The 15,661-nt window shown below is 52.9% G+C and overlaps 1 protein-coding gene across 1 annotated transcript; it reads left to right on the forward strand.

The window, feature by feature from the left end:
• The first annotated feature begins 2,327 nt into the window (after positions 1-2,327).
• Positions 2,328-5,171, forward strand: LOC309636576 (glutathione S-transferase P). The gene is made up of 7 exons (XM_082409841.1): positions 2,328-2,449; positions 2,643-2,678; positions 2,982-3,082; positions 3,193-3,280; positions 3,665-3,768; positions 4,617-4,724; positions 4,903-5,171. Coding segments are annotated over exons 1-7 (627 nt in total). The 5' UTR covers positions 2,328-2,448; the 3' UTR covers positions 5,092-5,171.
• Positions 5,172-15,661: the final 10,490 nt, after the last annotated feature.

The following is a 15,661-nucleotide window of genomic DNA, read 5'->3' on the forward strand; positions in this document are numbered from 1 at the left end:
ACACACACACACACACACACACACACACACACACACACACACACCCTGTGCCGTGGTCCAGCATGCAGGAACAGTCCAGGACTGCCCTGCAACCTTGCTGTGGGAGGAGGGAGGGACAAGACAAGCTAAAATGAACCCTGGAGATCTCTGATGGTCCACAGGGCACAGGGATGGAGGTTGGGAGTAGGTAAATGCTCCTGCACACCCCAGGGCCATCAGGGAGGTTGAGTTGGGCTAATGTCTACTCAGAGCGATGGGAAAGGGACAGAGACCTGGAGCTGGGGCCACAGCAGGACGGGTGGGGGAGGGGAACACCAGCCAGGGCCACCCCCCTCCTCCACTTCCCCCCCTCCCCTCCCCTCCCCTTCAATTGCCCAGACCTAGCACCCTGCCTACACAGGAAGACCCTGAGGTCTGGCTGTCCCTGTTAGGCCCTGGAGAGCTCAGAGGGGAGGCCTCAGTGCTGCCTGGTGAGACTTCAGTTCCTATCATTTTGCGTGTGTGTGTGCAGGTGTATTTGAATGTGTGTGACAGTGTGTGAAAGGGTTGTGTGAGTGTGTCTTTGGAGATGGGGGCGTGTTGTCTTTGTCAGGGCTGTGGAATTTGCTGCAAAGAGAGAATGTAGCAGGAAGGGAACTGTTCAGGTTATTTTTTGATATAACATTGCAACTGTTTCTTTCCTTTATTTTTTTCTTTGCTCTTTGTAGCTCATTGAATACCAAACGTTCAGAACTGGGGAAGGCAAATTTCAGGTTGCTTTTTGCACAGGTCAAAGGAGCAAAGGAAGCTCTTCTGGAAGAAAAAGAGGAAAAGGGTTTTGTGTGTTAAGGGATAAAAAGGGTGTTGGCGGGACCTGAGGGAAGAGGGTTGTGAATGGCGGAGGGGCGGAGACCCTAAGTCCTGGCCCCCTGGGCGGGAATCTGGAGCCTGTTCTAAGGCCCAGGCACTTGCTGCCGGCTTGGCCCAGCCCTCCCTGGGTCCAGAACTGTCTGCCTCAGAACAGTGCCTGTCCTTGCCTGTACGACCTTTGCCTGCACCACCTTTGCCTGCACCAGTCCCAGAGGGTGCAGTCAGGAAATGACCGTTTCATTATCCACTTAGAAAGTTATAAATTGACCGTGTTTTTCAAGTTTTGCATCGCCCCTGAAGAATCACTGCTGGGGTGGGGAGGGCTGGGTGGTGTAGGAGATGTCAAAAGTGAAGAAAGGAGAAGAGCACTGGTCCTTGAGCAGGAGTGTAGTTCTCCTGACTCCGCCGAACTCCTGCCTGGGTTTTCTTTCTGCCTCTGGACGCCCCCTCCTCCCTGCCAATCCCACAGACGCCTGGACTCACTAGGTCCAACACGGGACATACGATGTCCTCCCAGTGCCTGCCTCTCCTCCCGGGTCCCCATCTCGGTCTCCCTGGAGGCCTCCTTCCCCACACAGTCACCAAGTCCAGAAGCTTCCACCTGGATGTGTTTGGGGAACTTGCCCGGGGCCCAGCCCAGGCCCCATCTGGGGCCTGGCTTCCCTGCAGTCTCAGCCCTCTCAGCTAGCTCTGGGGGAGGGAGAGCGGTCTTGATGAAATGCCGCCTGGACAACCCTCACTGAAGCTTTCTCCATCACTGCCAGGGGGGACCCAGAGTAGGGCCTGAACCCCCAGAAAGGGGTTGCCCGGTGGACAGATGGGGCTCAACAGCGTTGGTGCTCGTCCTGGAATCCTTTAAAATTGCCCTCAATCCTAATGGGACTGAAGGACGGTGACCAGCTTGGTGTTACCGTGCCAGAAACGTGTAACCTTGCCAGGGATACTTTTGAAAAGGGAGGGTCCAGTGTCCCATTGTCTAGATAGATTTCAAAAACCATATCGTTCTCCTGTCGTGATTTTTACCATGCCTACTTATCACAAGTGGTGCCCGCTTCCACGTAGGGGAGTGAAACAGGTTTCCTGTGAAGGTAAGCGTATCTGAGTTGAAGAAATGAGGTAATTTAGAGAAAAAAAGTAAGAAGGAAGCAGCGGGATACTCCAAACGGCGGATGGGTCTGAAAATCCAGCTTGGGGTGTGAGTTGAGTGTGCGTGCGTAGGTGCACAGGGGGTGTGTCCGTCTTTGTACAGCATCTGGGAACGAGTGTCTACACGTAAGGGTTTGTGTCTCTGGGGTCTGCGACCCCAGCAGGGGAAGGGGCTGGACTGCGCGCTCTCTCAGGCCTCTGTAAGGTTCTGGAATCCAGCCCTAGCTGTGAACCCATCAGCCCCGGCTGGAAGTCCGGCAATCGGATGCAACCGGCTGGGACTGGCTGCGCGGCGGGGTTGAGGGGCGGGGGAGCGGCTCGCAGCCAGCGCGGTGACTCAGCACGGTGGGGCGGGCCGAAGCGGGGCGCGCCCACCCGTATAAGGCTCGGGGCCGCCGTCGCGGGCGCCGGAGTTCTGCCGCAGCCGCTGTTGCTGAGGTCCGCGTCGCCATCAGTGAGTCCCCGCCGCCTGCGGCTCCCAGGGGGATTCCGAGGGGGCTCCCAGGGTTTTGGGGAGCAGTTGGGGCTCTCGGGGGGCCTACAGCGCCCAGAGCAGGGGATGCGACCCCAGGGAGGACGGGCGGGCGCCCTGTCCCCCGTAACACGCCTCTCCCAGATGCTAACAGACTTCTCTCTGCATCCTGCAGTGCCGCCCTACACCATCGTCTACTTCCCTGTTCGAGGTAGGGGCCTGTGACGGGGAGGGAGGGGAGGCAGAGGTTGGAGGCTGCAGCAGCCCACGCCCCTCACCCACCTGAGGGAGTCCCCAGCCTCCCTTTTCCTTCCATCACGTGGCTACTAGCTCCGCCTTCCCTGTGCCCCGGAGCTGCCCCTTGCTGGAGTACGCAACTTCCCGGCCCTGGCCCGTCCCTCCGCAATGTGCTGGGAGATCATCGGAGGCGTTCTCACCTCCTTGGCTCTTTCCCAGGGCGCTGCGAGGCTGGGGTCCCTGCCCATCCCCTCTACCCCGTCCTCCCCTCCCCCAGGGCGCTGCGAGGCCATGCGCATGCTGCTGGCCGACCAGGACCAGAGCTGGAAGGAGGAGGTGGTGACCATGGAGACCTGGCCGTCACTCAAGGCCTCCTGTGTGAGTACTAATGTCGTATCCCGGGTCAGGGGCTGGGCACTGGGGGGCAAAACTAGAGGGGGGGGGCAGCCAAGCTCAGCACCTCTGACAGAGCTGTGCATTCCCCCCAGCTGTACGGGCAGCTCCCCAAGTTCCAGGATGGAGACCTGACCCTGTACCAGTCCAATGCCATCTTGCGTCACCTGGGCCGCTCCCTCGGTGAGTCCTGAGGCTGCAGGGGACCCAGTCCGGGGCAGGGGTCGGCGGGCATCGGTCAGAGTTCCTGAGCATCTGCTCAGTGTTGGCCCCCTGAGCCTCTTCCATTTAAATCAAATTGTCCTGCAGCCCTGTGGAGCGGAGGCAGGTGGAGGTTATCTCACTCGCCTAGGGTCAGGCCCGGGTCTGTCGAGCAATCCCTGCCCCGTAGCAGGCCACCTCCCGCTGAATTCTGAGCATGGACTCAGATGGTCCTTTTCTTCATCCACATCCTCCTCCCTCCGCCCTGGCGGAGGCTCACAGGCAGCCACGTGGCCTGTCTGGCGGGTCAGGCTGTAGTGGCTGGTCAGGCGCCCCGTCATGCTGTCTGCTCTCCCGCCACCCCAGGGCTGTATGGGAAGGACCAGCGGGAGGCGGCCCTTGTGGACATGGTGAATGACGGCGTGGAGGACCTTCGCTGCAAATACGGCACCCTCATCTACACAAACTACGTAAGCACAGACACGGGGACGGTCACTGAGGACAAAGAAAGAAAGGGGCTGGCTTCCTTCTCACCCTACACAACACCCCTCACGCAGCTCTGACTGATCCTTCCCTTGGGCTGCTTCTGGCTCTGCGGGGGCGGGGGGGGGGGTCGAGAGCCATTATGGACTGGACACAAGACTCGGCCTCCCTGCCTGGGGGAGGGACCCAGTCAAGTAGCAGGCAATGGCAGAACAGCGTGAGGACAGGAGACATCCAGCCACAGGTGGTCCCCGATCCGCAGCTGGGGGAGGCCAGGAGCACTTCCTGGAGCCAGGTGCAGGAGGAGGAGCACCTACAGTCAGCTTCTAGAAGGGGTGCTGGCACTTTCAGGTGCACGAGGTATCAGGCACGGAGCACATTCAGGGACTTGGGACCAGTTTAGCAGAGGCAAGGCATGTGTGCCTGTGTGTGTGTGAGAGAGAGAGAGGGAGGGAGGGAGAGTGTCAGGAGATGGAGCTGGAGGGGGCAGCAGGCCCAGGTCCTGAAGGCCTTGAACCAGCTGGCTTGGATGCTGTCTTTGGGGAGTCTAAGCAGGGCGGTATCTGTGAGATCTGGAAAGATCCTACAAGGCTTTTGCAACAGTCTGGTGAGCGATCGTGGCAAGAGTGAACTAGTGAAGAATCGGCAGCTGAAATGGACAGGATGTGGCAACGGCCTGGGGTGGGGGGTGAGGAGAGGAGGGGCGGGGGCTGGGTGAGCGGCGATTTACTGAGGTGGGGCAGACAGGAGGGGACGTCTCAGGGCAGGGGCAGAGGCAGGGCGTGCAGCAGCGTGAGCGTCAGGAGGATGGTACACAGTGGCATCTTTCTGGCAGGAGGCGGGCAAGGAGGACTATGTGAAGGCACTGCCCCAGCACCTGAAGCCTTTTGAGACCCTGCTGTCCCAGAACCACGGCGGCCAGGCCTTCATCGTGGGCAACCAGGTGAGCTGGCCCTGTCCCGCCCCTTCCCCACCACCCTCTTCTTACAGATGGCAAACCGGTGCAGAGAGAGCACGTGAGCCATTGGTTCAGCAAAGCTGGGCAGACCAAGGGACCGGCTCAGGCTCCCTGCCTCACACCTCCCACACCCACTGAGTCCCTGCCCCTCTCTGCCGTGCAGATCTCCTTTGCCGACTACAATCTGCTGGACTTGCTTCGGATTCACCAGGTCCTGGCCTCCAGCTGCCTGGACTCTTTCCCCCTGCTCTCGGCCTACGTGGCCCGCCTCAGCGCCCGGCCCAAGCTCCAGGCCTTCCTGGCCTCCCCGGAGCACGTGAACCGCCCCATCAATGGCAACAGGAAACAGTGAGGGCTTGTGGCACCCTCAGCAAGAGGCAGGGAGCTGCCTGCTTCCCTTTCCCCAGGACCAATAAAGTTTCCAAGAGAGAAGCAGTGCTGCGAGCATTGAGTTTTCTGGGGAGGGGGCTCCCTGATCCTCTCAGGCTTGGGGGAGGGACAGGCAGCTGGACAGGATACTTGAATCCTAAAACACAGAGTGTCCTCCTGGAGCCCTCAACCAGCTCTGTGTTTACTGAACTCCAGAAACAAAGAGAAAAGAAAAGAAAGAAACAGGAAGAGAAATCAACCATGGTCCCTGCTCTGGAGATCCCCACAGTCTACAGAGGACAGGCTCACTTAAATAAACATGCTTTCTGCTCTCAGCAGGCCACCTGCCAGAGGGCCTCCATCCAGGACTGCAGGAGCTGAGGGGCCCTTGGCCGAGGAGGGGCGTGGGGAGGAGCTGAGCCGCTCAGAGCAGCCCTGGGCTGGGTCGGTGGGAGGATCAGTCACCTCTGCTCAGATGGGGCTCTCCTTTCTTCCTTGTGCGTCGTGGGCATGGGAGCCACACTGGGCGATCCAGGCGGCTCACCTCCTGCCTTCTCTCACCATCTTTGTCAGCTGGGCAAAGAATGACCCAGCCTGGGTGAGCTGGCTGTGGGGTGTCCACAGTGGGGAGGCATTGGGGTGCAAACAGGTTGTGGCTCTCGGGGCTCCCACGGATGGCTGGAGGGGAGGGCCTGTGGGAGGCCCCCTTGGTGCAGCCTGGAGGAGCAGACCCTTCTCTGGGGAGCCTTGCCCAGCATCAGAGCCTCCTGCCCAAAGCAGGGAACCTCTCAGTAAGTCAACCTCTCTTATTCCTGAGAGAACTCAAAAGTAGGTGAGACTTCCAGGAAATGTTATTTGAGGGCCCAGAGGGAAGCAGCTCTGCAGTGACTAAAGTGTCCTGCCTGCATGCTGCAGGGGTGGTGGGTTGACAGAGGGGTACCTGCACCCATCCCACATACAGAGCCCCAGTTTAGGAGCCATTCATGGTCAGAGCAATCATGGCTCCAGCATCAGGGCAGCCATGATTCAGTTCATGCCTAAACACCCTCGGAGCACCGCAGGAGCACAGAACAGCTGAGAGCAGTGCCATTGGGCAGGTGGCTGGGGAAATGGGTTAGAGGCTGGAACAGACATTGCCCGTGGGGGACATTGGCTTCAGGAAGTGTGGATCAAAACTAAGAGGCATGTATCCCTGAACCATCTATAGCTGCCCTTGCAAATAAGGATAATAATTGCTAAAGCTAATGGAGTACCTTCGATGCCAGGCATTACACTAAATGCCTTAGTATATTACCTTCCTTAGTCCTCACCACCCTTGCGTAGGTACTCTTATCCCTAGTTATGAATGAGGTAACTGAGTCACAGAACGTTTAACTTGCCGAAGAGTGAATAGAGGCACCAGCAGGGTTATCATTACATTATTGCCTGTGATCACAACAGGTTGAAAATAGAACAGGTGTCCATCAGCAGGAGACTGCCTAAGTACATGAGGTGCACACACACAATGGATTTTGCTACTGTGAAAAAGAGCAAGGAGGCCTGGATCAGGCCTCTTGGGAGCACGGGGCTGGGCCAACAGAGTGCAGCCCTCTTGGCAAGAGACTTCTTTCTATTGCTCACCGATGATATTTGGGAAAATGACACTTCCCTGATCCCTCTGCAGTTGGGAGGGGCCATATAACATGTTCTGGCCATGTTGGACTGTGGGCAGAGTGGGTGAATCACTTCCAAGGACACCATGGAGCAGGACACGTGGTGCGGTTGAGCAGTGGCCTGTGGTTTTACACTGCTGGCATTTTACAGTTGTTTGTTATTGCAGCATAACCTGACCCATCCTGTCTGATCTATCCTTTTTTCTCAGCTCAGGCTAACGGAATCCAGTCACCTCCCAACTTTGTCCTGCCTTTGAAGGTGATCAGGGAAGGGGAGGGGGCTATGACTCTGGGGTATTCTCCCCACTCCAACAGTAGGCCCCTCTGGCTCTCCCAGACCAGCCCCTGAGAGCTGTCAGTGATGGGGAACTGAGAAAATGTCTTCATCTGGGAGTGGAGGAAGACACCCAAGCTGAGGGAGGTGATCAGAGAGAGACTAAAGGGCCCAGCCCTCTCCTTGGCCTGGACATTTGGCTGCAGGGCCAAAGTGGGACAGATTCTCCTGGAGACAGCACCTGGACCTGGAGACCATGGCTAGGTGGCTTTGGCCACTGCGGAGAGCAAAGGATGGTTTCAGAGCCGGGCCGGGCCTGCTCCTTCTGCCTGGGAGCACACTGCACTTGCACACCTCGTCCACTGCATCCCAAAGGCCCGCCCCCACGGACTGATGGAGACCTTCTGCACTCCACCATCTCCTGACCTCAGCACCTCCCTCACCTCTCTTTTGGAAACTCCACTTCCCTCCTAGCTGGTTCTAGCTGCCCTCTGTGAAAATAAAGGCCAGCAAATGACAGCAAGCTGTATACTCAGAGCTGGCTCCAGCAAGGGAATCGGCCACTGCCAAAGCCTGGCTCAAAGGCAGGCAGAGGAGTGAAGAAGCTTTATGGGGGAAAAGGGAGACTTCAGCTGTGTCCTGAATGGAGGCTGTCGGCCCGGGGAGCTGTAGGTGGGCTGACTGGAAGTTGGGGCATCCTATGTCACTGCTTAGGGGAGCAGATTTGGCTTCCTCTGGTTGGTCGTAAGTTGGACAAGGGGATAAAAATTAAGGAAGCTGTCACTTATTAAGTCCTGGACATTTGGGGTGATTATTTACAAGGGTTATCGCTGGCTTTCCGGATTGTTCCTAGAGATAGCAGTCTGACTTCCTACAAGTCTGACCTATAATGGGCTGGCTTCCTGTCCGGTTATTGTAGATAAGAGGTCGGTTTCCAGGCAGGTTGCTGCAGGTTGTGGGTCAGATCTTTTTCCATACACGGTCTGGCCATTGTCCGTTATGTGTTCAGTCTCCTCTGCAGAGAGGTGACCCCAGCTACAGCAAGTGGAAGCCTTTTCCTCAGGCATTTACCTTGAGTGGAGAAATCCTGTAGGGGGAAAGCAGGAGCCCACACATTCCCCTTTGAGGAACAGTCCCTGGCTCATTTCTGGGCCCTAGAGGAGACTGAACACTCAGGGGGCACCAGAGGATCAGGCTGAGTTGCCCATGAGAACAGCGAGTCAGAGATGGTGTGCCAAACAGCACTGCTTCCAGGACACGTGAGGGACTCGGGAAACTGCAGGAGTTCGTGGTTCACGTTGCCAATGTGCCTGCACCTGCCACACCCGGTCTGGAGGGCCCTGGGGGCTAACCAGGAGCTGGGCTTCCCCAGGGCTCTGTGCAGCTGGGCTGCTGGCTCCGGCCAAGGTGGGCAGCCCTGAAGGGCCCTGGAGAAGGAAGCTCTCCCCAGGGAAGAACTTTGAGTGGCACCTCTCACTGCCCACTTTGCCAGGAAAGAGAGAAGGCCAAGGTCAGCATCCAAAGTCCTGGGCAGAGAGAGACCAGTGCTCAGGAACTTGGAAGGGGCAAGATGCGGGGCGGGGGGGTGGGGGGGAGGGGGGCAGGGGGAAGCGGGGGAGGTAGGAGCTGGCGTTGAGGTTGTTGGCATAAAGGGTTAAGGGAGGGCCTTAGGGTGGCCAGTGGGATGACCCTGCTGCAGAACAAGGCTCCAAACAATCGGGGGCGCTGACCTCTAGAAGGCTCGCTGCTTCCTCCTACCCCAGCCGACCCAGTGCCTACTCGGTGGGTTTCCAGGCACCTATTGCTGCAGAACAAACTTGGTGGCATCACTCTCTATCAGGAATACAGGCCGGCCGCCGTAGGCCTGATGCTGCACAGGCCTGATCTGGCCTCCCGCCCTTGGCTACATGCAGTGGGCGGGGCTAGCAGCCTGCGAGCCGCGGGCGGGTCCCCAAGCTCCACTCGAGTCTCCGCCGTACCCCCGCCCAGAGCATGCGCAGAGAGGTCCGTAGCCGGCTGGGAGAGCAGCGGAGGCCCCCGCGAGAAGTGGAAACTGATCCAATGACAGGTTCTGTAGCCAGCAAACCTGCCACGAAGTTTACGGTCCCCTCGGTCACCCAGAACTTCCGTCAAACTTCCTGCTCGCTCCTAACACGACAAATATCAACGGACAACAAACAATTGCCAGATATTTGAGGGAAATCTCTAACATAAAAGAGAGGAACAATAATAAACAGGAGGGGGAAAAGGAACTCAGAGAAGATACTGTGCAGGCTGTGCATGAGAAAACTTCAAATAAACTTTAATCAGTATCTTCAGGGAGATAAGAAAAGTTATTACATCTGGAGGATAAAAGGAGGCTATTAAAAAGAGCGTTTCCCGGAAAAATTAAAAATATAATAGCAGAAATGAAAAATCTCAGGGGCTTCCCTGGTAGTGCAGTGGTTAAGAATCTGCCTGCCATTGCAGAGGACACGGGTTCTAGCCCTGGTTCGGGAAGATCCCACATGCTGAGGAGCAACTAAGCCAGTGTGCCACAACTACTGAGCCTGTGCTCTAGAACCCGTGAGCCACAACTACTGAGCCCACGTGCCACAACTACTGAAGCCCGCCAGCCTAGAGCCCGGGCTCCGCAACAAAGAGTAGCCCCTGCTCGCCGCAACTAGAGAAAGTCTGCGTGCAGCAACGAAGACCCCACGCAGCCAAAAATAAAGAAATAAAATAAATAAATTTATCAAAAAAGAAAAAAGAAAAATCTCAGATGGTAAAGTTGAAAAATACATATGAAAATAGAACAAAAAGATAAAAGCATGGAAAGATGAGAAAAACAGAGTATTATTCGAGGGAGTCTAGAGAGAGGGAGAGAAGAGGGTAGAAAAAAATCGGATGGAGCAGATTATCAAATGAATAATACATTTTCTCAGGACTGAAGAAGGTGAGCTTTCACGTTGAAAGGCACAATGAGTGCCCAGCACATTGAATGAAGAAGGACCAAAGACTGATACAAAAGCAGATCATGAGATTCCAGAGCCCCAGAAGGCAAATGAAGACCCTGCAACCTTCCTGAGAGAGAAAAACACCACACACGAGGGATAAAGAATTTGAAATCGTGTCAGATATCTTGTGGTGGTGATGAAACATGTCCACAAATACTTCGACGCTCCGGCATCTCTATGCTCTCCCGTGGAAGCTGGGCAGGACTTTGCTGCTGCCTCAGTGAAGAGAAAACAGTGGAAGCCACACGATGGGGCTTCCCAGGCTAAGTTTGAGAAGGTCACACAGCTTTGCAGTTTCTCTCGAGACACTTGCTTCAGTCATTGTGCAAAAGGTCCAGCCACCCTGAGGCTGCCACACAGAGAGCCCATGTGGAGAGACCAGAGATGGGGAGAAAAAGGGAGGGAAGGAGCAGTGATGAAGACACACCTGCTCCCAGCTGCCCAGCCCTGGAAGTGACACTCTTCACTTCTGCCCCATCCAGATACAAGGGGGCTCTGTGCCCAGGAGGAGGAAATAAGTTTGTCATATCTTGTCAGTCCCTACCACATACAACATCAGATCTATACATATACAGGAACTTGATGTGTGATAGCAGTGACATCACAAATACTGAATAAGTTTGAAGAGTTATTTCGTATTAGTAAAACTGATTCACCATATTGAGAAAAATGACTGGATTCTCATCTCACGCCATTTACAACAATAAACTCCAGAGAGATCAGTTGTTCTCAGCTGGGGGTGATGTTGTCCCCCAGATTATGTTTGGCCACGTCTGGAGATATTTCTGTTGTCACAACTTATGGGGTGCTGCTGGCACTTAGGGATGTTGCTAAGCTTCTCACAATGCACAGGACAGCCACTCACAGCAAAGAACTGTATAGGCCCGAATGTCCACAGTGTCAAGATTGAGAAACCCTGCCATAGGGTTCACCTATATGTGAACGAGAAAAATAAAATAATAACAGGAAAAAAGTAAGAGATTTCTTTATGACCTTGGACTGGGGATGAATTCCTTAAATAAGGCCCCCAAATGAATGAACTTGACTACATCAAAACTGAGGATTTCTCTTGTACAATGATGATTACTATTTATCAGATTATCAGATAAATGATCAACTCAAAGGAAATATATTTGCCACATCTGACGGGGGAGGGAGGACCAGTGGTTTACAATGTTGGAGATGGTGTTCCCACTAATCTTTCAGAATCCCCCCAAAGGGGGCCTTCCTGGTGGCACAGTGGTTAAGAATCCACCTGCCAGTGCAGGGGACACGGGCTCCAGCCCTGGTCCGGGAAGATCCCACATGCCGCGGAGCAACTAAGCCCATGCGCCGCAACTACTGAGCCTGCGTGCGGCAACTACTGAAGCCTGCGCGCCTAGAGCCCGTGCTCCACAACGAGAGAAGCCACCGTGATGAGAAGCCTGCGCACTGCAACATAGAGTAGCCCCTGCGCGCCGCAACTAGAGAAAACCCGCGCAGCAACGAAGACCCGACACAGCCATAAAAAAAACAAAACAAAACAAAACACAAAACCCCAAAGCCACAAAGACCATAAAAAACCAAACACACACTCCTTCTCTCATGTATGTAGGAGACATCTGAAGTGATTACAGTTATGAGCTTCTATGCACCAAATAACATACCCTGACGTACATAAAGCAAAAGCTGATGGGAAGACGGGGACTTAGGCAACTGGAAACAACAAATGTCCAACTCTGAAATAAGAAAACAGAGAAGGCACTGTCCTTTCAATTGCTCATGGGACATTTACTATAGTAACCATATGTCATGGTGCAGAGAAAGTTTTAGAACATTCCAGAGGGAAAGAGAGGAACAGTACAGACAACAGTCTCTCATTATAAGGCAATAAAATGAAAAATAGCAAAACCCAGGGAACAAAAAGACTGTAATGTTTACAGTTATAATATTTATATTTATAAGTATATTTATAAATCTCTCTTAAAATGGCATGGGACTTCCCTGGCAGTCCAATAGTTAGGACTCCACGCTTCCACTGCAGGGGACATGGGTTCGAACCCTGGTTGGGGAATTAAGATCCCACATGCCGTGGTGTGTGAGGCAAAAAAAAAAAAAGAAAAAGAATGGCATGTCAAAAAAGAAATCAAAACCAGAATTGCAGAACTTCTAGCAAATTATGATAAAGAAGCACCATAAATCGGAAGTGTTGGTCTGCTTGTCTCGATTACTCTAGCTTTATCATTAATCTTGCTATCTGGCAGGGCAGATCCCCCCAACCCTCTTGTTCCTCTTCAAAATTGGTTTGGCCTTTCTTGGCCCTTTGTTCTTCTATATCCATTTTAGAATCAGTTTTCCCAGTTCCATGAAAAGCCTTGATGGGATTTTGATTGGAATTGCAAAGAGTTTGTAAATTAACTTGGAAAGATGTGGTATCTCTATGATATTGTCACCCACCTGTTAAAGTCCCCTCAGCAGCTGCAGTACTGGCTAGAGGCAAAGGGAATGTGGGATTCTTGAAGGACGAAGGCAGCCGTAAACACTGGCTATGGTGTCATGACCCATTGCAGAAGTGGCGCCCCTCCATGTGTCCTTTGTGGCTCTGAGTTTTGTGTATTGGGAGGAAATTGTCTTTGGAAGGTGCAAAGTAGTCACGGGAAGAAGAACATGTACCAGAAGATGAATAGCTCAACCTGTCTCTAATAAACACTCAACTGGTTTTTCTTTTTGCTGATTTATAAGGTAGGGCCTGGCGTTTCTAAAAACTGAACCTTGAGTCTCACATTTCTAACAGCTTGGGATTAGTCAAGGGGTGTGTAAGCTCTTCCTGGTATTTGTCCTCCCAAATAGCCGTCAAGGGCTACACGGGGCAAAGAAGAGACTACAGTTTTTGTGTTAAGGGACAAAGGGGGTGTAGGCAGAACGCCAAGGAACAACTTGAGGATGGGAAAAGGACCAACATGGAGACACTCCAGATACCTAGACCTGATCTACTGGGTGTCTGAGTGTGGATCTGCTGCCAGGGAGGTGCCAGGGTGGGTGGGCTGAGCGGACTGTACCGGTCCCTGGGACCTGTGCCCAACTGAAACTTCACAGGTCCTCCCTGTTGGAGACTGCATGATGGTGCCCAGTGCTTCAGGACCAGTATGAGCCAAAGAGGGACCCTGAGACACTGGCAGCCTGACAGGGAGTGGTTCTCACGCCAGGACGAGAGTCTGCAGAGCATGTGAGGGCACCCTACCCTGGAGGGCAGGGAAGGAGGCTGGGTCACATGCATCGTTAATTGTGTTGCTTGCCCCAAATGCACTCACATTGTCCTGTGTGCACCTCACCAGCCATGACTGATCGACTTTACTTTCTCGAATTTAAATTAATGGAAAAAAAGATAGATTTCCAGTTCAAGATATTAGAGTAGAACCTGAAATGCACCCTGTCCTTCTCAAACACATCAAAATCAGAGAAGGAAAAAAAGCGTTAATAATGATATTCCAACCACATAGAAATGAAAAGGGGAATTCTGTGTAGACTTGACATAAGGCTCTCTTTGAAGGAAAGAAATAGGAAGAAACCCACAGCCTGGGGCGGGAGCTGAAGCCTTGTGACTTAGCCAGGAAGCAGGAACACAGCCAAGCCAAATGCTCAGGCTTGGGGCCAAGTCCTCAGTCTGTACCCAGTGCTGGAGAGCAAGGCTGAGAGCCTCCCGTGACTGAGGCCAGGTCTCCACCAGGAGCATGAGGCAGGGGGCCAGAAATGCCCTCCCTGCCAGGTCACAAACAGGGCCAACCCAGAAAACAGGAGTGCAGAATTTGGGATGGAAGTAAGTACAGAGGGAAGCAGTATACCTGTTTTTGTTTCATATTCAGCAGGAGGATAGACGTATGAACTAGCTTTTGCTGGAAAAAGAAATTTTGTCATGACTGTTAAAAATGTAAGGGAGGGGACTTCCCTGGTGGCGCAGTGGTTAAGAATCCGCCTGCCACTGCAGGGGACACAGGTTCAAGCCCTGGTCCAGGAAGATCCCACATGCTGCGGAGCAACTAAGCCTGTGCGCCACAACTACTGAAGCCCGCACGCCCAGAGCCTGTGCTCCACAACAAGAGAAGCCACCACAATGAGAAGCCCGCTCACCGCAATGAAGAGTAGCCCCTGCTCGCCACAACTAGAGAAAGCCCGCGCGCAGCAACGAAGACCCAACGCGGCCAAAAATAAATTAATTAATTAATTTTAAAAAAAAGGAAGGAAAAAAATGTAAGGGAAACCACTAAAAATAGAAATAAAATGTATAACTTTCAAACCAATACTGGGGAAGAAGGGAATAGCACAAAGAAAACTCAATTAATTCAGTAGAAGTCTGGAAAATAGAGGAAAAAGAAATAAAGAGAAAGAATGCTAAATAGAAAACACAATATAATATGGCAGATATATGTTCCAATGGCAATACCAATAAATGTAAACAGGCCAGACTCTCTTTTTAAAAGACAGAGATTGATTGAGTTAAAATAAAACAAAATGAAATTTAATTAGATGTTGTTTTAAAAGCCATCCCTAAAACAAGAGAATGATTGAAAATAAAATGAAAAAAACCCCCAAATACTAATAAAAAGAAAGCTTGTGTAGCAATAGTAATATCAGAGATCATAGACCTCAAGGCAAAATTGTTAAAAGAGATGCAGAGAAATATTTTATATTAGAAAAAGGAAAGATCCATCAAGAAAACATTCTTTAAAATATAGGTGTTCAGGAACTTCCCTGGTGGTCCAGTGGTTAAAAATCCACCTTCCAATGCAGGGGATGTGGGTTCGATCCCTGGTTGGGGAACTAAGATCCCACATGCCTTGGGGCAACTAAGCCCGCATGCTGCAACTACTGAGCCTGCACGCCACAGCTAGAGAGAAGCCCACGTGCTGCAACAAAAGATCCCATATTCCACAACAAAGATCCCGCGTGCCGCCACTAAGACCCGACTCAGCCAAATAAATAAATAATATTTAATAAACTAAAATAAAATAAAGTATAGGTGTCCAAAATTGGCTCAAGGAAATAAACAAATAGCCATAAAAGAAATGGAAATGGTGACCAGATCACTCCTAAGCAGAGCCCCCAGTTTCAGATGGCCTTACAGTGAGTTCTAGTGACACTTCAGGAGATGATAACTTTTACCTTCAGAAAACTCCTGCAATGTATAGGAAAAGGTGGAAAGGGGCACACCTCATTTTAACAAAACTGGAAGAGATCTCCTGGAGAAAATCTGAGCTGGATCTGGAGAGGTCAGCACGGGCCTTGAGTGCCAGGGCCAGGGACTTGGGTTTTGTCCTGAAGACACGAGGGAACCATGAAGGGTCTCAGGCAGGAGAGGGGCAAAATGGATCCAAGGTTTACAACAATCCTGCTCGTTCCATGGTGCAAAGAAGTGATTGCGGGGGCCGAGACTTGAGGCTGGGGGACCTCAAGGAGGCTTTGCAAAATTCCAGGGGAAAGCTGATGGGTCACTGCCATGGGGCAGGGCCTGAAGGCACGGGAACAGGGTGTGTTCAGAAGGCAGAGTTGGCAGGATGCGGTGGATATGGGGACAGGGAGGCATCCTGGATGCCTCCCAGCTTCTGGCCTGGAGGCTGGTAGGGGAGACAGACATGGACAGTAGCATAGGATGAG

The sequence above is a fragment of the Balaenoptera physalus genome (genome assembly GCF_965194825.1).
Source record: "Balaenoptera physalus genome assembly, chromosome: 10".
Classification (NCBI taxonomy): Eukaryota; Metazoa; Chordata; class Mammalia; order Artiodactyla; family Balaenopteridae; genus Balaenoptera; species Balaenoptera physalus.